A 24,867-nucleotide genomic window follows, 5' to 3' on the forward strand; every position below is an offset into this window, starting at 1 on the left:
TTCCAGCCAATACGGAATCGAGGAGGCGTCTAACCCAATGAGAGACGCCCTGGTCAACATCAAAGCGTTGCCCGACCGGGCTTCTTCACAAGCGAAGCTAATAATAATAATACTAATAACGTAAGGCAGTGGTGGCATTTTTCCGGCAAAAAATTCTTTAATTTTAATAATAATAGTCGACAGACCATTGTGACCATTGTTTTTTCAAAAGAGGATTTATTCCCAAACTTTCCTTTCTCATACATGCACTTTCACAACTACACATACATTACTCACTTGTCCTTCTCTTCACCGGGGGTCCCCAAGGGGCCCCAGTCTTTATGTTGGCTAATGGCCCATTCCCATAGGGCCAGTCACCATCGAAAAATTTTGAGTCTGGTCTGGTCTGGTCTGAGTCTTGGTCACAGAAATGTATTGATCTTGGTCAGGGAAATTCTGGAGTCTTGGTCTCTCTCTAGGAAATTTTTTGGTCTTGGTCAGAAAAAAAAATCATTAAACTTGATCGCAGAAAGTCTTGAGTCGGTCAGAGAATTTAAGTCTCCGTCAGGGAATTTTTCGAGTCTTAGTCCCAGAGAATTTTTTGAGTTTTGATCAGGAAAATTAGTGAATCTTAGATGGGAAATTTTTTAATCTTGGTCTTTGGAAAGTCATTGATGATTAAGCAGATTTTGCCGGTAATCCTGCCCACACACAAAAATACGAACAAATACACTAATTAAAAAAATTAACGCATATAATAATAAAAATTTCAGAATCGATGAATATTCATAACTGAAAAAAATTAATTTACTACTGAAAGAAATAATTCTCTAGAGTTTATAAAAATTCACCAATTCTGAAATTTTCATTAGCTTCGGCAATTGTTTCTTTCATTACTTCAAAATTACCTTCATTGCTGAAATTTTCATCAATTTTTGTGTTAATTCATATTTATTGCAGTTGTGTGTTTAAATTTTTTTTAACGACATTCATGTTTAAATATTCTCTATGGATATTTATTTCGCAGCATTGCGAAATAATGGATGTCGAATTCCTTTCCCCAACAAAATGTATACAATCGAAGCAAAGGGTGCCCCGAAATTGTTGAGATGCACCTAGCCCTATTATTTTTTTTTTTCGCACTGGGCCCCGTGTCTGGTAAGGGTGGCCCTAATCTAAAGAGACAAAACTGAAATAATTTCGAAGCTAAGCTAAGATTCTTCCCATTTTCACGGACAACAGGGTAATTACTGTTCCAGGAATATTTGAATTTTTTTGTTCTTTTTGGTGGGGGGGGGGAGAATCGTCATCCAAAAATTCATACAGAATTACAGAAACACTGAAAATTATCAGTACAAAAAAAATATAAACATGAAATTTGAATACAATTTGCCACAAAAAATTAATGAACATTTCGACTTGAAGAAAATCAAAGAAAATTTCAACCTTATGAAGAGAATAATTCGAAAACTAATAAGAGAAAGAAATGATTCCAAAACTAATGAAAATTAGGCTGGTAATTAAGGTAATATAAGAAATAATCTGAGAAATAATGAAAATTTAGAATATTAATGAATTAAAAATAAGAAAAATAACTAATGTACCTCTATATATATTTATTTATATAAGAGCACATGAAAATTTAGAATCAATGAGAAAGAAATAATCAGAGAATTGTTGGAAATTCAAAATCAATGAAAGAAATAATCAGAGAATTGTTGGAAATTCAGAATTAATGAAAGAACAATGTAAGAATTGATTGCTCTGAAAGCTTTCTATAATTTGCTCCCTTCCTGTTTGTTTCGTGGATCTGGGTCTCTTTGGTCCAGAATGAGAAACAAAAATGGATTTTTTTTTTAATTTTAATTGATATATTTTTCACTCCTATTACCGTTGATGGCGGGGGCCTGGCGTGACCGCACCAATCACATAACTCCCTCAAGGGCAGCTCCATGGGCAGGGATACGGGCCCCCCCCCCCAGCGTCACAGGTGGAGTCGACTGATCTAATGTATATATGTATATATGAGCTGACATCATCATCATCGTGCCCCCCCAGCAATAATGACTTTGCTCCCCCCCCCCCAGACTTCCAAGTCAATTTCCGCCTATGGGCAGCTCTGGTGTAGAAGTGCATAATCACGCCGTTTAATATTTTCAATCCCATCAAGTAGGTGGAAAAGAATCATCATAACAGTTTCAAGATGTTATTCATTTTATTTACTGCTTTTGCTTCCTTCTTCTTGGAAGAAGACGAGAGCAAATTTTCTTCGCCAAAACTTCGTCGCCAAGTCGTATATCTCCGTAAATGTGAATGTATGTAGTTTTTATAGAAGTCAGAGAAAAAGAACCACGCGGGGTGTTGTGTTTGTAGCTTTTCCGCGCGCTGCTTTTCTCTCTAACAGATTTTTCTCCTTCTTGAAAGACGTTCTTCTTGGGACATTCACTTCTCTGGCAGATGCTGGAGAAGCACATACATCATTCCTTCATGAAGGAGGAGGATAATAATAATAATAAGTTCGGTTCTCGTGGCTTGTTGTTGTGCTGGACGCGTGAGGAGGAGTCGACGACGGGGTGAGCAACTTCCAAGCGATGATCCCGAGAAACTGTTACTCGTACTATTTGTGTTTATGGCTCTTCTTGCACGTGCTTCCGTCCACTGTAAACTCTCAAGGTACGTGCGATCTTTTATCACCTTCCTTATTCTCGCTAATTGAAATTGAATTCTATTTTTATCCTACGACACTCTTTTCGATAGCTGCATCCCAAATCTTTTCCGGTAGTTTAATTAGTTAAGACCCAATGCTATCAGATTTTAACGAAAATTTAGCGCAGTGTTTTCCAAAGGGTTCCTCCGTGCAGAACCGACCTTGGGGAGGTGTGCGACAGGTGCGGTTGCACCAGGTCCCGTGATTTGGCCCCTCTCCTCCGCACTTACAGTAATAGAAGAAAAAATATATAAATATATCAAGTATGTTTTTGTAGAGTAAACAAGGTGTCTGAGCTTCAACTGATTTGATTCTGGAACTTTCATCAGTTCTAAAATTATTTCTTTCATAAATTTGTAATTTCCATCAATTCTTGGATTTTTTTCTTCCATTAAATCTTAGTTGTTATCAATTCTGGGACTTTTTTTCCATTAAATCTGAATTTTCCTAAATTCTGAGAGATTGTTTCTTTCATAAACTCTGGAATTATTTCTTTCGTAAATTCTGAAATTATTTCTTTCATGAATTCTAAATTTCCATCAATTTTAGAATTACTTCTCTCATTAAATCTTAATTTTTGATCTGGGATATTTTCTTTCATTACGTCTGAATTTTAATTGGTTCTGGAATTATATCTTCCTATTGTGTCTCATCTTTTAATCATCAATTCTAAATTTTGATTAGTTATCAGATCGTTAGTTCCTAATTTTCATTGGTTTTGAAATTACTTCTTTCATTAATTTAAGATTCTCTTTAGTTTTGAATATTCATCGATTTAAAATTTTCATAAATTTTTGTATTACATTTAATTATGTCTGTGTATTTTTGAGTGAATATTTCTTAGCATTCCTATATATTCTGTGATAACAAATGAAGCTCTCTTTAGATGCCGATTTCTCTCCCGCACAAAATACAGTGAATAAAATTGGGCCAAGTGACCCGAAATTATTTTCGCACCGGGCCCCGCATCTGAGTAGGGCGGCCCTGCCTCCGTGAGATTGATCACTGGTAGGCGCGATATTTTTAGAATAAAATCAGATCGAACGTATGGCGTTGATTTGAAACTAGACTTGATAACAAAAAAAGTAATTTATATTTCCACATGAAATGATAATTTCCATCAATTTCATTTCCGTGTGTAACTTGGTACCAGAAATAATACCAGCAAGATACCTTCACCTTGTGGCACTCCATGAATTTTATCCAATTTTATAGAATTAGATTCAGTTTAATTTCCATTTGCGATGTTACAATTAAGTACTGTGACATAGAAAATTATACTATAATGCATACTTTCCTCATGGCAGAATCGCATCGTCTCTGATATAATAATAGACATGGGAATCTATAAAAGAATTATAGCTGATCAATCAAACCTGCGATACGCGCACTCCTAGGGGGAACGTTATAGACAATTCAGGTGTAATACTCATTTTTAGGGGATAATCAAGTCTCATACGCATTTCTAGGAGTGAACAAGCCTTCTACCCATTTGTGATAATGAGAATCTCATGAATTTCTAGGGCGTTAAGTAAGCATCCTATCCATTGAAGAGATTTAGGCATACACGGCCTGTTTCATTAGAAATTCTAAAACTACAAAGCAACGAACTATTTCTAAGGATACGCATGACTGCTAACCATTTCTGAGAATACACAAGTCTCCTCACTATTTGCAAGGAAATACAAGCCTCCTAACCATTTGCAAGGAAACGCAAACTTCTAACGCATTTATAAGGGGTAATCTAGCCTCCTACGCATTTCCTCAATATACGCAAGTAAAACTCATCTCTCAGTATACCCAAGCTTCATACGCATTTCTCGATATACCCAAGCTTCATGCGTATCTCTCAGTACACACAAGCTTTATATACACATATCTTGGAGTAAGCAAACTTCCTATGCAGGGAAGATGCGCAAGCCTCCTAAGCATTTCATTGTTCACGCAAGCTTCATAGACTTGTCTGAGAGCAAGCAAGCTGCCCATTCATTTCTGGAAATGGTGTGGATTACAAACTCGACAATTTTCTGCAACTGAAAGTCCAACCTGGCTGACTGGAATTTAAATCTCTTTCTTCAGCTACAGAAAGTTTCCGAGTGTGGAATCCCATGGATGAATGAAACAGTGTTCGAATAGACCTTTTTTTTCCTTACCTTGGCCCGCTGATGAGAGAAAGGGAAAAAAATCAAAAAAGAGTGACGCGGGATTTTGCGCAATATCGCACCAGGGTTGACCCTAAAGCCGGGTTTTCCTAGGAAAAGGTCTTCTACTGTGCGCTCAGCGTTTTCACGCTGCACACGGTGTGCAGGTAACCTGCTAATAGGAAAACCCGGCTTAAAAGAGAGAGACGATAAATCACTTTCACCATTACAACTGAAAATCTTCTGCACAAGAAGTGTTAAATTCCAGTCAGTCAAAGTTGGACTGAGAACTCGGTTCCCCATTTGCGATACGCTGAATGTTAGGAAAGTTTGCTTCTAGATTTCCATGATACATGAGTTTTTCATGATACGAGAGAGACACTCTTAGAAACGATTACTGTGCTCTAGTAATTTACAATTGATGAAATCGAATAAATAATCGGGCCTAGCTGAGTGATTTGAAAATGTGCAACGGGCCGCTTAAGTGCTCTGGAGTTGTGCTACGGGTCACTTAAGCGATCTGCAAATGTGCCGCTTAATCCATTTTTAAAAATTTAGGTTTAACTTGGCGAGTCCCATCAGATAACCCCCATTTGGTCCGCGGACCACGGGTTTAGCATATATGGCTTAAGACGGTATTACACTATAAAATTTTGATAAAAATTTTATTTTAAAACTTGAAAAATGTAACCAATAAGCATATCTGTTGCATTCGAGAACACAACTAATTCGCCTATTGGTTGCATTTTTCAAGTTTTATAAACGAACTTTTATCAAACTTTTATAGTGTAATGCCGACCTTAGAAGGTGGGTCGCAATGACGTTCTTAGAAAGAAAATTTGAGTTTCTTAGCCTTCAAATAGCATTGAAATCAACACACAGAGAAATTGATTATAATAACATATAGATGAAGGCATTTTCTTCCGATATTTTAATTTAAAATATTTTTTTGCAGAAAAAAATTGCCCTCTCCCCCTCGCGTACATCTTTGATCCCAATATGCGTTAGGAGGTGGGAAGGCAGAGCTGGCGAAATTTTTCTGACAAGGAGGAGGGGGGGGATCAGAGTTTTCCTGGCTTTTGCTCACAAGGGGGGTAGGGTGTCAAAAATGGGTAAAAATCTGCTGACGTAATACTTAAACGGCCCCTAAACGAAAGTAACGGAATTTATTAAACATTTGTGATGTCGCAATTTAAGTAGATAAAAAATGCACAGAGGATTAATACTAATACGTAGATTTTATACGGACCAATGATCACAGAAATGTTTTCCCAAAAAAAATATTTTTCCCCCCATTCCTTGAGGAATCAAAGTGATTCGAGGTAATAAAGGGATGTCATATTCTTTTCTTTTCTCTACAATCTCCATGATGTCATCTGAAGTCGGGAAAGACATGTGCTGCTACCATCTTTCAGATCCGAAACAAAAGGACATAAATAGTTACGTAAACTGATATTACGCTGGGTCAAAATGTAACATGGGAAAAGAAAAAAATTGTAATGAATGAGAAAATATACGTTATATATCCATCTGACGTTTTTTTTTTTTTTTGTTATCCAAAGAAAGAAAAATGGGCGGGAGAAATAAAGACAAAAGAGAGAAAAACGTCGTAAATCTCGATCACTTGACTGCATTTTCGGATATTGTATGTGGATACATATGCATGCACACAAACATGGTGACTACGTTTTTTTCTTATATCGTATAAGAACAAAAAAAATCGTAAAAAGGTAAATGATATCCTTTCTTCTTATATGTACTTTTGATGCTGGTTTAGCTTTGAAGAATTTGTGAGTCATCCTTTGAAGACACTTAGATTTTATTTTCGTTATGCCACTGATAGTGTAACGACAAAGTCTATATTCGATAATGGATTTTTTATGAAACGTTTATTGACTATGAAATACAGTTGTATAGTGTATCAAAAGCTTTATATTTTGAATGCACAGCGTGTCCAGGAAAGTCTCTTGATGAATGTTATCCGTTTCTCAACCGTTGGTCGTACACAAAAACTTCCAGTTGCGAAAATATTTTAAATGATACACATAGTATTTGTATTATGGTACCACGAAATTACTATACGGTACGGTATTGGAAAAGGGAATCAAGTTGTCAAGCCTTAATTTATGGTTCAGGTTCGTGAAGGCAGAAGATGTATCGTATTAACCGACATTTTTCACTGTGTGTATCTGATTATTTTATAAATTGGCATAACTTATCGAAATAATCAAGTAATCTATAAGTCTGAAGGACATTGATTTCTTGGATAAAAAAAACGATAGAAAAGAAAAGGTATGACCATAGGCGGAGATAGACCTGGATGTCTGGGGAGGTGGGGGTCGCACGGTCATTATTGCTGGGGGGGGGCACTATGATGATGATGACAATTTATATATGCATATATACATTAGATCAGTCGACTCCACTTTGACGCTGGGGGATGCCCCCCCCCCGTATCTCCGCTCATGGCTGTGACCAAACAAATTTTTTGCGTAAAAAAAAAAGAAACTAGAAAGTAGTTTTCAAAGGCCAAGCGATGATGATAAAAGCGAAACTAATTTATTTTGTCACGTATGATAAATGCTACTACTTTTAACAGAACATGCACCTCGTACACATTCGTCTACGGAATTTCTAACGAATCGGCACATGCCGGAATGTGCGGTCTGAACTTATGCTTGGCCCTAACGTATTTATGTTGTAGAGTTGCGCTTGTTTCGTGTTCACGCTGCCATCTGGCTTCCATTTTCTGACGTAGAGATGGAAATGATTGAATTATCATGTTTTGCGTGCATCGAGTTGCAGATAGTGTTTCGGATAATAATGCAGTACTATAACTTTACTCTAGTTGGGATAGGATATCTCTTCAAAATGTAAAGTTTAGTAAGATAGAAGGGGAAGGGTCTCGAAATAATGTATGTCCTGTTCTCAAGGGCCCACCTTGACGGTTTAGGGACAGATTATGAATAACGTATTTGTGACTCTTGTAAATAGACTATGACACCACCCCCTTCTCCCCCCTCCCATCATCAGCTACAAAAGAAACATGCGATGCATTTTTAATTTTTCATTGCCATAGACTCATTAAATCTTTTGTTTTGATCAATTCGAATTAGTTTTCTTCATTTTCAACCCCTACGCCTTATTACCCAACACTCTCTCTCTCTCTCTCTACTCCATGTTACTAAACAAAAATCATTTTTCTATAAATGCCTTTTTTCATAATTACAATACTTATTTTTAAATACGATGCACTTGTCAGTGCAAACGCAAGTACTAAATTTTATAGAAATACATATTTTTTTCAGTTTTCTTCCATGTTTCAAATTGGAATAATCGGAAAAAAATAAAAGTGACATATTCCATATTACCCGAATGTACGTACTACACGTGTTACTGCATCAAACTTCTCTGTAATGAGGCTCAACTGTAATGAATTTTATCAAAATAAATAACTTACAATATGATTTCATCCAGAAGAACACAGGTAAAAAATATTTCCAGAAATCATGAGCGTTTTAGGTCAACAGCAGAGATGACGCTAAATAATAATAATTTATTTTTTTTTCTTTTTGCAATTTGCATTATCTAAAACTGAAATTTTTGAAGTGGGGAAATATTCCCCTGTATAAGCAATTTGGAAGGTACAGACAGGCAGGGCCGTCTTAACGATACCGTCCATGCAAGGAAATACACTGCTGGCCACCGTAAATGCAACACCCTGAAGGAAACATGCAAATAATATGAAATTTACAACATGCACTAGCGGAGGTGAGATATGCAAATGATTAGAATTTCAGCGCAGACGCACATCACGCGCGCCTGTGGCGCCACTTCAAAGCGCTATTTAAGGCTTGGAGATTTTGACGATTTGAAGTACGGCAATTGTGTTTTTCTTGTGGTTTTTTCAAAAAAACGATCAATTATGCCTCGTAGAAAACAGCGATCATCTTTTGACCAAGTATCGGAGTTCGACAGAGGAAGGATAGGGACCTACCGAGATTGTGGATTATCTTTCAGGGAAATCGGTAGTCGTGTTGGACGAAACCAAACAACTGTAATGCGGATATGTGATCGTTGGATGCAGGATGGTACGACGGACCGACGTGTTCGATCGCATCCACCTCAGTGCACCACTTCGCGTGATGACAGGCGTATTGTGCGTATGGCAGTGACGGATCGCTCAGCCACATCACGAACCATAGCACAGCACATTCAGTCTGTACCGCATCATCCAGTGTCTGCGCGTACCATTCGACGCCGTTTACAGCAGAGTGGTCTGTCCGCAAGACGTCCATTGCTTCGTCTACCCTTGACGCAGAACCACAGACATCTCCGCCGCCAATGGTGCGATGAAAGAAGGATGTGGACGGCACAATGGAATGAAATTGTCTTTACTGACGAGTCACGCTTCTGTCTGCAACACCACGATGGTCGGATTCGAGTCTGGAGACACCGTGGAGAGAGGATGCTGAACAGCTGCGTTATGCACCGCCACACTGGTCCTGCACCGGGTATTATGGTATGGGGCGGTATTGGATATCACTCTCGCACTCCTCTAGTACGCATTGCCGGTACTTTAAAAAGTCAGCGCTACATCTCCGAGGTGTTGGAGCCAGTTGTCCTTCCTTACCTTCAGGGCTTGCCCACAGCCATATTTCAACAGGATAATGCGCGACCACACGTGGCACGCATTGTCCAAAGGTTCTTCGTCAATCGCCAGATTGAATTGCTTCCCTGGCCAGCTCGCTCTCCGGATCTTTCGCCGATAGAAAACATGTGGTCCATGGTTGCTCAACGATTGACCCAGATTACATCCCCAGCTGCCACACCAGATCAACTTTGGCAACGCGTGGAAGCTTCTTGGTCTGCTGTACCCCAAGAACACATCCAAAGTCTCTTTGAATCAATGCCGAGGCGTGTGGCAGCGGTGATCTCCAACAATGGCGGCTACTCTGGCTACTGATTTTGGCAGGAACCACACTTCACAGAAGTCTATAAATTTAATCATTTGATGCTTGGTCAACATGTTATCTACAAAATAAATATTGTTGCGATATCTCTTGTCTTTCTTGGTGTTGCAATTTGGGTGGCCAGCAGTGTAATTAGCTGAAAAAGTACCTGCTTATAAATTTTTATATTTTTTCTTTCAAAAATTATATCACCGAATTTGATTATCACTGGGGCCCCCTTATGCACTTGAGGTCCCCGGACCGTGTCAACACCAGCATCTATCATCACATATGAGTATGTGTTAAGACGGCACTGGCTGCATCTCTGCTAATTAGAGATATATATGGTACACACACCACAAGGTATCAGTTTTTCCAATCATTCCCATTGGAATTTTCGTTGTTGTGCTTTGCTTGCTGGCTGGTCAAAAAAGTTTGAACTAATGTTTTTCTTTCATATTCAAAGGAATAATTCTATATATTAATAATCGAGATTATTTAAGCAAAAGTAATTTTCTGCTTATTTTGTTTCTCTCGGCGATTTGAAAAAAATGCGATTTTAAAATTCTTTTTCTTCTTCTGTGGTCTCTTGGAAGTCGTATAAACGGGGTCCCACTGTAATAATAAGTAATAAATCGGATTTTGACCCGACGTAAAGAAATATCCTATTTCAAGCCGATGTTACACTATAAAAGTTTTATGAAAGTTCTTTTATAAAACTTGAAAATTCTACCAATATGCTTATCTGTTACATTCGAGCAAATGCAACCGATAAGCTTATTCGTTGTATTTGCCAAATAAAAGAGTTTTATAAAACTTCTTTAGTGTGTAATCCCGGCTTTAGGCCAGTATTATACTATAAAAGTAGTATAAAAGATCTTTTATAGAACTTGAAAAAAACATCCAATAAACCTACTGGTTACATTTGTTCGAATGTAACAAATGCGCTTATTGGGTGAATTTTTCAATTTTTGTAAATGAATTTTTATGAAACTTTTGTAGTGTAATCCCGGCCTTAGGACACAATATGAAAAAATAAAACGGCACGATTGAACAATTTCGGAAGTAGTTAATTCTAAAGGAAAAACTCGGTTGCTCCGTTTTCATACGTTCCGTTCGACAACATTTTTAATGGCATTTCTACTGGAGCAGTTTTTTCTCCATATTAAAAGGTAACACACTCCTTAAGTTAAAAAGTGTCATGATATGATGAGTAAGATTTGAATTTCAAGAGTCACGTATCCGTAATAAAATTCCAGTTTCTATGCAACTCGGGAGTACTCCAAAATAAAACTAGTGTTGGAGGCTTAACAAAATGGTTCACGAAAATAAGTGAAAAATTCGGTAGAATTTTGACGGGAAAAACCTCAGTAGTTAGTTTAGCCTCATGGGGGTATATAGAGCTGCTCGTGTGTTCATATAACGAGAGAGAGAGATAGAGTGTAATCTTATCTGCTGTTGAAACTGCTCATGTTTGGTTAAGATCAAGATGTTTCAGGGCGAAGGATGACAGAACTTTGCACTTTTCGTCATCACCAGCGTTTCCGCCTTTTTTACTCTCTCTCTCACTTATGCAGCCTGGCATATGTACCATCACTCTTTTTTTCCTTTATCTTGCTCTCAAGGGTCAGCCGGTCAACACCCAACCTATCCATTCTTCGCCTAATCTTTCAATGTCAACCTCAAGTACCTGAATGACGAATTTCCGACCGAGACACTCTGCTTCCCTCTCTTTCTCTGCATATGTAAAAGAATCTTCGAAAGGAAAAAAAGAATAGCGAGAGAATATGTATATCAATAAATGTATTTATGGTATTTATGAATGATCCAGTAAAGGAAGAGTTATTATCTGAAGAGTGTTGCCGAACAGATTGAGCAATACTCGATCCGCACATTGGAAGATGTGCGTGTGTATCTGTGCGGCATCCTTTAATGATATCGGAGTAATGTAGGCTGGTGGATTGTATCACCTCTCTGACTAGAACCGTAATTTTCACCTCTACTGCTGTGCCATAGAGGGGGAATGTACCTTATGGGAATTGGAAGAAAAATTCAAAAATATAGGTTAAATGAAATACCTCTAATTGCTCATTTCGTGAGCAATTAGAGGTACCGACCTCGATGGCGAAGTGATGCTGTGGTCAATGGTGAACGTAGTACTACACGGTACTTGTAGGATATTGTGGCAGACCAGTGCTACTCATCTGTGGCAATTAAGTAAAAAATTGAGAGAACTCAAAGAATTCGTTGTGGCATAATAGTCGTATCTCTGAAATCGTTCAGGGACTGGGCTTTTCTAGTGTCACAGCACAGCAGCAGCAGAGCACTTGCATATTCGGTCAGGGCCGCCCTCACCAGACGCGGGAAACATTGCGAAAATAATTGCGGGGCCAGCGACATCCTAATAGTTTCAGGGTCCCCCCCCCCCCTCTTATCCCAGATTTTTATATATTCTGTGAAAAGAGTAGGAATCGGCACAATTAAAATGCTGAAAAATTTCCATACAAAAAATATATGCACAATTACATTTGAATTAACAAAAAACAAATTAATGAAAAAAATTCTACTGAAAAAATTTTAAAGTGATGAAATAAATAACTGCGAAACACCAATTAAAATTGGGACCTAATGAAAGAAATTTTCTGACAACCAATGCAAATTCAGAATCGATGAATCAAAAATGACAAAAATGATTAACAAAGATATCCCAGCGTCCATGAAGATTCAGAATAAATGGAAGAAATATTTCCAGCTTTTTCTCTTTGATGGACATTTTTTAGAATAAACAGAATAAGTCAAAGGAATACTTCCAGAATTGATGAAAATTCAGAATTCAAGAATTGAAGAAAGAAATACTTCTAGAGAATTGATGAAAATTCAGAATTCAAGAATTGAAGAAAGAAATACTTCTAGAGAATTGATGAAAATTCAGAATTCAAGAATTGAAGAAAGAAATACTTCTAGAGAATTGATGAAAATTCAGAATTCAAGAATTGAAGAAAGAAATACTTCTAGAGAATTGATGAAAATTCTAAACACAAATGAAACAAATAATTCCAGGACTGATGAAATTTCGGAATTCAAGAAATTATGACAATTCAGAATTCACGACAATTTAGAATTCAAGAAAGACATTTTCATCACCGTAAGTGTGGGGACCTGGTGTGATCGCACCTGTCGCACACCCCTGAGGGCGGTTCTGTATTCAGCGCAGGACAACAACCATTGCTCACCCCAAGTCACAAGACAACGATTATCGTGGTTGGAGGAAAACCACGTACAGTATTGGGACACGGGACAGATGACGTGCCCCCCCCCCCCCCTTGACTGGTTTTGATCTTTTATTACAAATAGGAAACAGTCGGTAAGAATTAATAACAGTGTAAGTGATTCTAAAATAATAAATACAGGTGTACCCCAGGGATCGGTTTTGGGACCAATACTTTTCTTAATTTATATAAATGAAATACATAATGTTAATTTGATAAACAATTTATAAAATGACATTTACACCATAAATAAACGAATCAAGACCCTTCGACTACAGCTTAACGCAAGTAAAACCAAATGGATGCATTTTAATTTAATGAATTTAAATACACAGACGACTGAAATTAAATTTCATGAATGTGATGATTTTCATTCTGATACTATTTGTAATTGTGCTCATATATATAGAAAGAGTAATAAATAATAAATATCTTGGATTAGTTATTTTGTCCAACTGGAAATGGAAAGATCATACTACTTTAATTGTCAATAAACTAAGAGCAATTATGAGTTTGATGTTTAAACTAAAATCTATTATTTCATACAACAGTTTGAGAGAAGTGTTCTATGAATGGGTATTCCCACATATATTATATGGATTAACTATCTGGGAAGGATCATACAAAAATTCTATTCTATCTTTAAGCCGTTTATATGATTTTGTTCGATGAGATATTCTACACATTAGCAATAATTTCTCGCAATGCGATGCATCACTAATTCATTTTAACGTACGTCAACCTTATTTATATAAAAGTATTGCTGTTCATGTACAAAAATCCTGACTGGTATCCCAACAGAGCAATTATAACACAAACAAGTACTATGCGAACAGAAAATCTATATCATATACCATTACCAAGAAAAACAATTTATAAAAAAATATTTATGTTTTCGTGCTCCAAAGTTATGCAATGAGTTTAATGGTATTAATAGAGACAACAGCTTTCACTTAATATGTTTAAAAGAGCTATAATAAATTGCGTATTTGAAATAACGAATATTGAACAGTTCATTTTATTTGATGATTAACTAATCACTGTAATTTGAGAGGGGGGGGTAACATTTAAACATTTAAGTAATATTCTTAAAAAAAATTAATTTTGATATTCCGTAATACATGGGGTGGCGAACAGAAGTGTCAGATCGTAGTGTAAATAAATATTTTCAGTCATCGAGGAGCTTATTTTAAGAGAAATCAAAAAAAAATATATATATATATATACATACAAATAAAGAAAGGGTGGAGAAAAAAACATCATACACAGTTTTCCTGGTACAAATGCTTACGTATGCATAGAAGGTAGTGAATTAATTCCCTGGTTCAGTAGCAATTTTCTATATCAGATATTGAGAGTATAAACTTTTTCAAAGATTTTTTAAAGGTATACTCATTTTGAATGCTTTGTAAATTTACTGGTAAACTATTATATTTTTTTGTTTAGGGTCTAGGTAAATGAAACTTTTTCATAAAATGTTTTTGTGAGGTTTGGCATTCGCTAATATCTGGTTTGGTCTCCTTGGATTAACTACTGTACGTTTTTCACACAAGTTAAAATTTTTATAAACAGTCAGACATACTTTATAGAAATATAAGTGATTGGTAAAATGTTTAAATTGTTATAATGAGTAAAGTTAGCTTTCAGTCTGATTTGAAAGAATTTTTATAAATTTGTTTTGGGTCCGGGTTATTTCACTAATGTTAGTTAAATAATCTCCCCCATATGCTGCAAGGCCGTAACTTTTTATAACTTTTTAAATTTAAAATTGATAAACAATTCCAAAACTAAAAATCTATATTTAATGAAAAACCACTTGATTAATGAAACACCAGAATTAGTGAAATTATTAATTTTAAGATTTAATGAAAAATAATTCCTCCATCGACCGATGAAATATCATAGTTAATGAATACTCGGAATTAAAGCAGAATTCAGAAATTTAATGAAAATTATTTCGTAGGCTATTTAAAAAAATAAGCTGGCTAAATTAACTGGTTTTGGCTCAGCGGAAGCGCCAACGAGTGCGCGCGTACACGCGATTAGTGAAGTGTCCCGATTTGCGCTGTCCTTTTGATTCCCGTTGGCTGCAAAACAGCCATGATTCTACTATAAGCGAGGTGAATTTTAACTTGGTGACTTCTTTTCCGATACCAACAGCACGGAAAATTGTAATTAGCGGTTTGACTAATTTTTAGGTTTTCCTTTCACACAAATTTTCATATTTCTTTCAAAATTTCAATTATTTGAAGAAAAATTATATCACTTTCGATATTTTTTATATGCATATAAATAAATTGGTTTTTCAAATTTTGTAAGTAAGCAAATCTAGCAATAATATTTTTCGTGCGTGTAAAATATTTTCATTCGGGCATCTATGATTTTAAATTACATTCCGGACCAGAGGCATGTAAATTTTTGGAGATTTGGTGTTGAAACATACTAATAACAGGGTACGAGTGTGTTGCACATGAAGTGGTAATGGTGTTCTCGTATAAGGGGAGCCGTTCTTGGAAATGAAATGCCTCCATGGTATGAAATACATCGGCATTCATATCAGCTGTCAGAATCACGTACACTCGTTTCAGCTCCTACAGCACTCTATAGGAGACATGTACCTGCAGAAGGACAATGCTCCAACTCATTGTTCTCGAATTCAGGCCGATTGGCTGGATGAATATTCTTCGGACATGAGAATCCTGACAAATTTCCCTGATCTCAATCCTGTTCATGTCAACATCTGAAATGCCACCTTGAGAAAGAGATATGGTCTAGAGCAGTGTTTGTCAACCACCAGGCCGCGGCCCGGTAGTGGGCCGTGACACATCATTCATGCAGGGCCGCGACTGATCTGCCGTTTCCTTTTCCCCCATTCATGTTCCGTTAATCATGTGTTTGACCGGGCCTTCCACTTACAAAAATAAATGAAACCAGGCCGCGGGCTTCCGAAGAGCAGTGGTTCTTAACCAGGGATCCAAGGACTTCTTGCGGCTCTTCATGGGAATTTTGGGGAGGGGGTCCATGAACTTGAGTGAGAAAACAATTAACTCATTGTTTTCACATTGCTACATATTCTGAATATTATTTTGTGAAATATGTCCGTGGTTTTCACTTCATGGGCACAGAGGTTCTGCTGAACAAAAAAGTTGAAAAAGCCTCCTGTAGACATACTGTGACGTATATCGTGGGAGTCTGTGCAGTGCTAGTAACTAGCCATTCCTGCGCCCTATGCAAGAATTTGCATTTAGGCCCCTTCTGGTCCATTCTTGGGCCCAGAATGGCCCATTATAGCCCCCCCCCCTCTCCCTTCCATGTGGGCTCTGCGTGGTGCACCTGTTGCAGCTGCCTAGTTACGGCACTGATGATACCCCCAATGCTCCTGCTTCCTTATAGAGTTCATGCCACCAGATCCGTATTAAAGCACGCGCACGACTCGGTAGCCTCAACTGCATAGGTGACCTCATAATAATCAAATCCGGTAAAACGATTTTTGAGAGCAGGCACGTAGCTTCAGCTACGGGGGGAGGCGGAGCATCTCTTCGCCCAGAGGTCCATGGTACTGTTAAGACGGATAAGCAGCACCGCCACCGTCATCGACGCGTGTGAGAGGGTGCTACTCATAGCCGCCCTTCGGGGTGTGTGACGCTTGTGGTTGCTCCGGTCCTCGCGATTACGGTAATAGAAGTGAAAAAATATACATATATATATATATCAAATATATTTTCAATTCTAGGATTTTTTCCTCTTATTAATTCTTAGTTTTTATCAATTCTGGAATTTTTTTTTCTCTCGTTAATTCTGAATTTTGATTGATAAGTTGATATTTTTCAATATTCCTGTATGTTCTGGAGCCCCGAAATTATTTTCGCACCGGGCCCCGCTTCTGATAAGGACGGCCCTGGTGCTACTAGGAAAGTATTTCCTATTTGAAATGCTCATGAGAGTAAACACCCCGAACATTCTCAGACATGTTGCAGGATGTTTGCGATATGTATTTTAGAAGCACTTCCTTTTCATAGAATCTATGTAATTCCATGGCAGATGTCTGAAGTCTGGACATTTCTCAGAATATCCGGCTGCTTCACGGACCGTTCAAACTTCAGACATAGCAGATGATACTGATCTGTCAAAATGAAAGTCTTGAATGTCTGTCTGTTGATGAAGTCAGTCACTTTCAGTTGGAGATAGCTGAGCATAGGACGCAGCATAGACAATGTATAAGGTTTGATGACAGCAGATGTCACGTGAGTGGATTCCTCTGCCCTCCATTGTCTTGCCACCAGAATCTTCTGTCCAGCTATGATTTAGATGGATTAGTCTCACGTGCCATTCACGGAGAAGGTTCAGAATTCCGGAACCGTGATTCATTTTGTGCTCGATTTCTCATGATCGGTTATTTTCGTCGCCATATACCCCTGAACCAACGAATAAACACGATCCAAAACAAGATTCCCGTAATGTTTTCGAGCTGAAGACGAGCATGGGAAAAGAAAAAAAAAGTGCCAACATCTTGAAGGAATCTCAAGCAGCTATATAGGATTTTAAACGTTCGAGCTGTCAGAAAGAGCGGCCAATTGGCTTCATGCCATCATCTAATTTTTTTGTTTTTAGTCTCTCCTAAATCTTTCCGTATGTTTCTTGGCGCTTTGTTTCACTATGTGAGTAGCAGATTGAGCTTAACATTATCTTTGTTTTTTTTTTTATTTGATCTCATCCAAAATGTCAATCAACGACATGTGTGCCAAGGGATGTTATGTCTCCTCTCCCGTTTTGTTTCATATTAACATCACACGCAGGTGCTGCTGGAATCGAATCAACATCTGAAAGTCTATACACCGAATCTAAAACGTCACCCCCAGATGAACAAGTAGTGCTATGACCTCGCTTTTTAAGATGCATCTGTCACACAATGGGACTGCCGTCACCGTATGGTGACAAGAAAGCAAACAAATTGAATGCTGAACAACGACGCAACGTCGCCAGTTCTGCAACTCGTGGAATTCAAACAATCCTGCTGAAAAAAAGTCAGAAGTTTTATATATTTTGTCGATGTTTTTTTTATTTCTATTGACCATGAAGTAGACCAATGGTTCTTAACCAGGACCGGATTAACCCGTATGAAGGCCCTATTAACCCATATGGTGCCCCCTCCAGTACCCCCTTTACTTTTTACCTTAACGCATGTCCCGGGGCCTTATGACAATTAGTAGATCTATTTACGATTTTCCTAGAATGAGTATGTAAATTGGTAAGCATTTTTAAGCGTGGGCAAGGGGTTTCAGAAAAATCATTTTGCTCAAAGGCCTATGGTTCTGTGGCTCCAGAATATCAAGTGCCGGTGAGACCTCGTGACAATTTTATCTGGCTAAAATTTTGGAGAGAGAGAGTAAGCATGCAAATTGGTTGGTAGGCAGGTATTTATAGCTAGATGGGGGAGGGGGGGAAGACTCAGAAAACACTGTTTGCCAGGCAGGGGGCATGATGCAGTTGAGACGGATCTGGGGTTACTTTATGGAAATTCAGATAAATCTTAATGCAAAAACTGAGTACAATGTATTTTAATACAAGTTCTTGTTCGCAATTAACTTAGTTTCTCTGCTTTTGTGTCACCCTCAAGGCGCAACTGGAAACGAAAATTTACTCTGTAACTTGTAGATCCGTATCCATTTTGGTGCCCTCCCCTTCCCTGTATATTTCAATGGAAAAAGAATAAACCCAGCGCCCTTTCTGGTCCAGTGCCACGGGACACCAGCCACCCCCCCCCCGCCCTCCTTCAGTTGCAGCCTGGTCAACCTTTCTATAAAGGTCTTCAACTGTTCAATCAAGAGTGCTCTCAAATATTAGGGTTTCCCACCGGATAGTTGATGCTGGGCCTGGGGGGGGGGGCAGAAATTAAATAAAAATGTACTATTTGACCACTGTGTGGGGCTGCTCCCTTTTCTGCTGATGCCCTAATCACGTGCTTATTTTGCTTAATGCTTAATAATGCCCTGTTCTTAACCGTAAACCCATAAGATGACCGGCAAAGCATTTTCGAACGATGCGAGATGGGAATAAAAAATTGTAACATGTTGTGGCTGATTTTTCGGGAAAATTGAAATGATGAGAAGAATTAAATTGTCTTTTTAATTTTTTGAAAAATATGAATCATACCGACATTTTGACACCTGAATTTTTAAGCTTTCCTTAAGTGTAAATCTTTCCTTTTCCCAGAAATGTATCATGCAAACGGACAATGCTTCTTTCTTTTTACATAAATAAGTATTATGCTCTCCTTCAATCCAGCATGATACTTATTTATGCTGTTCTTTTCCAAATTTTCTCCGATATTTGAATTCAAATAGCTCTGCGAATATTGAACTTAGAAATATGGATTTTTGGAGGGGGGTTAAAGTTACATGACAATAGCTTTCTTACTGCAAATTAAAAAACAGTAGACCGTATGAAAAATTAGAGTTTTTAATTTTGTATATTTTCACTCTCAAAACTTGAACACATTTTGAGAATTTTGTAAATTGAACCGTCCTCTACTACGAACGGTTGATGAGATTAAGGTCAAATTAGTATTTACAGGACACCCTGTATAATATTGTTTTTTTCTCAATGAGTAAATAACAATTCTTTGTGAATCTTTCCCTCTCGAATTCCAAAAAATGTCAAAAAGTGATAATAATTTTTACTTTAGTCTTGAATCAATTTTAAGCCAAAAATGAAATTTAAAAATATATAAAATAATTTATAAATATTTATCAATCGATAATTAATTACAAAAAAAACTAGATTCTACAAAAAAAAACCCCAGAAAACGCATTATCCGAGAGGGTGCGGGAAGGCAAATCGCATCGCACTGGGAGCTGCTGGTTGGGAAAAAAAGGATAAGAACCACTGGATGTTGACCATCAGTTTCTCGTATCAAAAATGTTAGTATTTTATTTTGAATGAAATATTGGTCCCTCGTGGGTATTTTTCTCTATATGCTTTGTCAATAGGACCCGAGACTCGTTTCTGTTGGCCAGAACACGTCCTTGTAGCCTGTGGCCAGATGGCAAACAAATGCGTGTCACTTGGGTGTGTGCGTGTCTGTGTTTTTTTGATTTAATGTGGACAAGACGCAAGTGGTATTGAATCATTGCGTGGAGATTCCTCGTTGTTTTCAAACAATGTCGGAATGTACCTACCTTCAGGAAAGTAACAGTCAACTGAGATGCGTCTCAAGTGTCATAATTCGTGTCATCACTGAGCTATGCAAGTGTTTAAAGTAGAAGTTTTTTGCACAGCATATATAAGAAGTGAATTCGGTATGCTTGTCAAACAGTCTTCGCTTCTCAATCGATTGTTTTTGGCTATGAACAAAAAAAACGATATACGTCTGTATTACGGGGCTCAGTGCATTCATTGCCCAAGAAATGGAAGGGTTCCATTCTTCAACGAGTTCCGGCTGCAGGTCGATTTTCTGATTTTGGTGATTACAGGTGATGACGGGGAGAGGAATGTTTTATTTATTTTTTTTTTCGTATTTAATTTTTAATGTTTTTTGTTGTCTCTCTCACAGAGGAAATAACTCCAGATAATTCTGAATTGTGTATTAATTGTCTATTGTCCACGTTAGATTTTGAGAAAACTTTGTTGACCTCTTCAATCGGTTCAGACATTCACCATTACGAAGTGTTTGCCCAGAAAATTCTAGTGTTCATGCTATGTTTTTTTTTCAAACATGCAACCAAATATATCACGAATCATTGGGCAAAGTATCTAAACACATTAAACAGTTTGTTTTGTTTTCGCATGCCAAACAATTTCGTTTTTACTAGCGTCATCTGCTGTTCACTTCAAGCAATAATTTTCTGAATTGATGCGTATTTTAACAATATGGTTATTTCTTTCTTTGGAGAAATTTTTCTGTAAGTTATTGCTTTGATGAAATTTATCAGCGTTAAGCTTAATTGTAGAGAAATTTTGAAGGAATTAAAAGAATAAGAAAGCATAACAATTTTCCAAGACAGTTTCAGTTTTGATTTTATGCGTACTAAATTAAATTGGTTTCGTTTTTTTTAGCGTAATCTATATACCTTTGATATTTTCTCTCAGTAATTCCTTCTAATTTCATACATATAAACTTTGATAATATTTTTTCACTTTCTCATTGATTCTCTTATCCAAGAAATGAATTTCTGAATAATTTACAGAATTGCACAGAGTGGTGTGTGTGTGTGTGTTACTGCCAAAGTCCAATTCACGACGGCGCCGGCCACTTCGCGAATTGGCCAAGAGTTTTTGCCAAAGTCCGGCAGGAATGATTCGGATTTTGGCTAACGCGAAGCGGCCGATTTCGAGCTTTGGCAGTAACATATATATCTTATTACAAGGGACAGAGGACATTTTTCTCTACACATATGCGTCGCCGCATGTGAGTTGATAGCAAAATATGGAATAGTTGGTGAACTTTTTGCCTAATAATACTCAAAAAAATTAGCAACAAAAAAGGCAAATACACAGAAAATACTAAACTCCTAATGCATTACGACACGCTATGGGTGTCGCTTTCAGATTATAAAAAATATCGCGCTGATCGAGGATCCCACTTAGATTGGCTGCCGAATCTTAACTCTCGGTTGCTCAGTCGAGAGAAAAAACATACGTCTGTACAAGTCAAACATTTGGCCATTTCTGTGTAACCATTTCTGGTCGCGACGTTTGACTTGAACAGACGTATCGTTTATTTTTTCTTTCCAGTGAACAACAGAGAGAGTTACGATTTGTTAACCAATCCCAGTGGGATCCTCAATCAGCGTGATATTTTTATTATCAGAAGACTTTTTTATACTCAGAAAAATCACCAACGAAAAATGCGAATACACTGAAAATGCATTAGGAGTTTTGCATTTTCAATGTATTCGCCTTTTTCGTTGGTGATTTTAATGAGTATTAACGTAGAATGTTGCCACCGTCCATCGCACGGAGCCATTCAACGCATATGTACGCTTTAAGGAGGGAATATTTTATCTGCTTTCATAGCTTAGAGGTAGAGCACTCGTCCCACAGACGAGAGGCCCGGATTCGAGTCCCCCCCCCCCCCCGTGAGCGAAACATCGATATCTCTCTTCATACAGCCAGTTTCTCCATATCATTGAAATAACGTTAAAAAAACTTGATACTGTACGTACAATACAAATGTATTTCGTATTGCTTATTTATCACATAGCTGCCAAATCTCCCGGATTTTCCGGGAGTCTCCAGAATTTCTACGCTCTATCTCCCGATCTCCCGAATAATTCTTATATCTCCTAAATTTCGGCCTTGATTGTAAAAAATCCCTAAGTTCAGGGAAAAATTATTCCCAAAGAATTTACTTGGAAGAAGGAGAGACATGCTTTCGTTTTCAATCCTCCGAAACGACGTACAAGCGTAATGTAAATTTTCATCATTGCGTCAAATAACAAAGAAAGTGTTTCATTTTCGGAGTGATCCTTTGGGGGGGGGGGAAACAAAATTCGCCAAACAGCCAGCGTCAATTTGACCTCGTGACATCCAGAATTGGCGAGATGACTTGCATTTGCTTTCACTATATGTCCTGTTAAGTCTGTGTGTCCCGTTTGGAGCAATTTTTTTGTTGGCGTGGTGTGATTGGAAAGTAGTAAAGACAGGTAATTTAACCTACTGGTTGGCGATGATCGGCGCCTTGGCACTCTTGGGTGACGTTTTTGCACGATGTCACGTTTTTGCAAAAGGGTAAAATCTCTTCATTAATGAAAAATCCCTCTGCATTATTTTTTAAAAAGTCCCTTTTATATTAATTCTTATACAGAATTTGGATATGCGTAAAAACCTCCCTAACTCTAACTCTCCAAAGTTAGCAGATATGTTATTATTTTTTCGCGTAGGAACAAGGGCTGGGAAAATTAACATGAATATTTGATAATTTATAAAAATCCAATTAAGCGGTTGATTAATGGATCAGGGATTTTTGGTTAATTGATTGAAAAATTCGCCCGATCCTCACAACATGAATTTTGTCTCATAATGCAAACCGCACATTAATATTCTCAACTCCATTCGACATGTTTGCAGAAAAGGTCTGTGGGGGGGGGGGGCACCTCTCTGAGAGCCGTCGAGAACATTTGAGAACAACTGCTTTACAGTCTCATGAAGGCCCTCAAATGTTTAGCTTCCTCAAGTCAAAGTCCCCTTGGCAGCATCATATCCGTCATTTGGATTTTCATAACGGGGTTTCCCATATATTGCCTGTGGTCCTTATTTTTTTCTTAAAGTAACATGATTCGAGAAGAAAGAAAATTTAAACGTCTTTCAAATTTAATGACGGCACTCAATGATTTCCTTAACAGATCCACGAGCAATCTTCTTACGTCTGCTATGGCCTGCATGTCCGCTAATTACGGGTTCATCTAACGGACCGTTGTGTCATCGGATGATGCATCACCGCAACATTGACCGTTGTCCTGACGTCTCGCACGGAAACCGAATTCTAATTCCCGTTTTTATTTACTTATTTATTGATATTGCAAAATAAATATTGAATAAATGCGTGAATAAAAATGGTGATGATGATAGGTTTCGCGATCTCACTCTACTGGATAATGATGAGTATTCGTGGTGTCTCCTCTTTGTTTTCCATGTCGATTCAATCGGTATGATTATGGCATGAATGTACTTTTGGAGGCACCTTTGATGTAAGATAATTATTTTTGTGCCGTTATCGCTGTTTGTTATCGTCGGAATTTCACGGTTTTGGATTGAAGTTGATTGTACTGTTTGCGCTGGGATTTAAATTGATATACACGTGCAGTCGAGTCATGTTGTTGTGATAACCAGAGCCCGGATGATGATGGCATTTGCATTTTTTTTTTTTTTTTTTTTTTTGCATTTTTTGCTTTTTGCAATGTTAGGGTATTTTGTTCAATTTTGGGGCATTTTTACGATGTTTTTTCACTTTTCAAAATTTTTGACAATGAAAAAGATTGAAAAAAGTTATATGAATACTGATTGCATCGAAGAGCACTTATGAAAAAAAATTAATTTCTTGGATAATAAAATGAAAAAATACTTTCTGGCTTCTTAACCATAGGCATTCACAGGATTTTCTCCTGACGAATTATGTTGTCAGAGTTTTGCTTGTTTTTTGTGCATCCTGATGCTGCCATCTGTCTTCCATGTTTTTAAATTGCTATGTATAGAATATTATTTTGTAAAGGGGTTCGTGGACTTCAGAACAGAAAACGTTAACAGCCCTTAGTCACACCTCCTTCCAAAGGAAACACTGAAAGAGAAACAAAAGAAGTCATCGAGAAATTGCTTAAAAAATATAAATTTTAAATGATATAAAAAAATTTATGGATTTCTGAAACGATTCTAAAAAGCCTTAATAGAAAAACTTGTTCTCAAATTCACCCCTTAAAAATCGAATTGCTCTCTAGTGGGGCGTGACAAAGTCTCTTAGTAGTATCTAGAAGGTTTTGGGAGTGGGCACCACATTGGGAATCACCTGTCTAGATAAACGTAACAAATTTCCATCATCTTATTACTTCACGAGCTAGAGCTGCAAAAAGCCGTCTGTTTGGATGCAAGTTGCTGATCACCTCGATGTCACTCGGCTGCGAACTATTCATTTGCTATTCAAAACCACCAATCAGGTATTTCAGCCTTTCAATTGTAAGAGTTGGATCCATAAATTTATCGTCTCACCAAAATATATATCGTGACCATAAAAGAACTAATCAGACCAGAACTTACAATTTATAGCTGATTTTGAATGCTATTCCTTCCATGTGTCGCACCGAGAACTTTGGGCACTGCGTGGTAAC

At 37.5% G+C, this 24,867-nt stretch overlaps 1 protein-coding gene across 1 annotated transcript in view; it reads left to right on the plus strand.

Moving 5' to 3' along the window:
- Nucleotides 1-2,149: 2,149 nt before the first annotated feature.
- Nucleotides 2,150-24,867, plus strand: part of LOC149088722 (reversion-inducing cysteine-rich protein with Kazal motifs-like) — a 93,584-nt gene continuing 70,866 nt past the window's right edge. Inside the window, exon 1 of the mRNA XM_089249301.1 lies at nt 2,150-2,652. Within this exon, the coding sequence (XP_089105427.1) occupies nt 2,571-2,652 (82 nt within the window). The 5' untranslated portion in view covers nt 2,150-2,570. The remainder of the gene's footprint in view (nt 2,653-24,867) is intronic.

Source organism: Pholcus phalangioides, unplaced genomic scaffold (genome assembly GCF_987345545.1).
Source record: "Pholcus phalangioides strain wild (caught in Gottingen) unplaced genomic scaffold, Ppha-v1.0 ptg000003l_1, whole genome shotgun sequence".
Lineage (NCBI taxonomy): Eukaryota > Metazoa > Arthropoda > Arachnida > Araneae > Pholcidae > Pholcus > Pholcus phalangioides.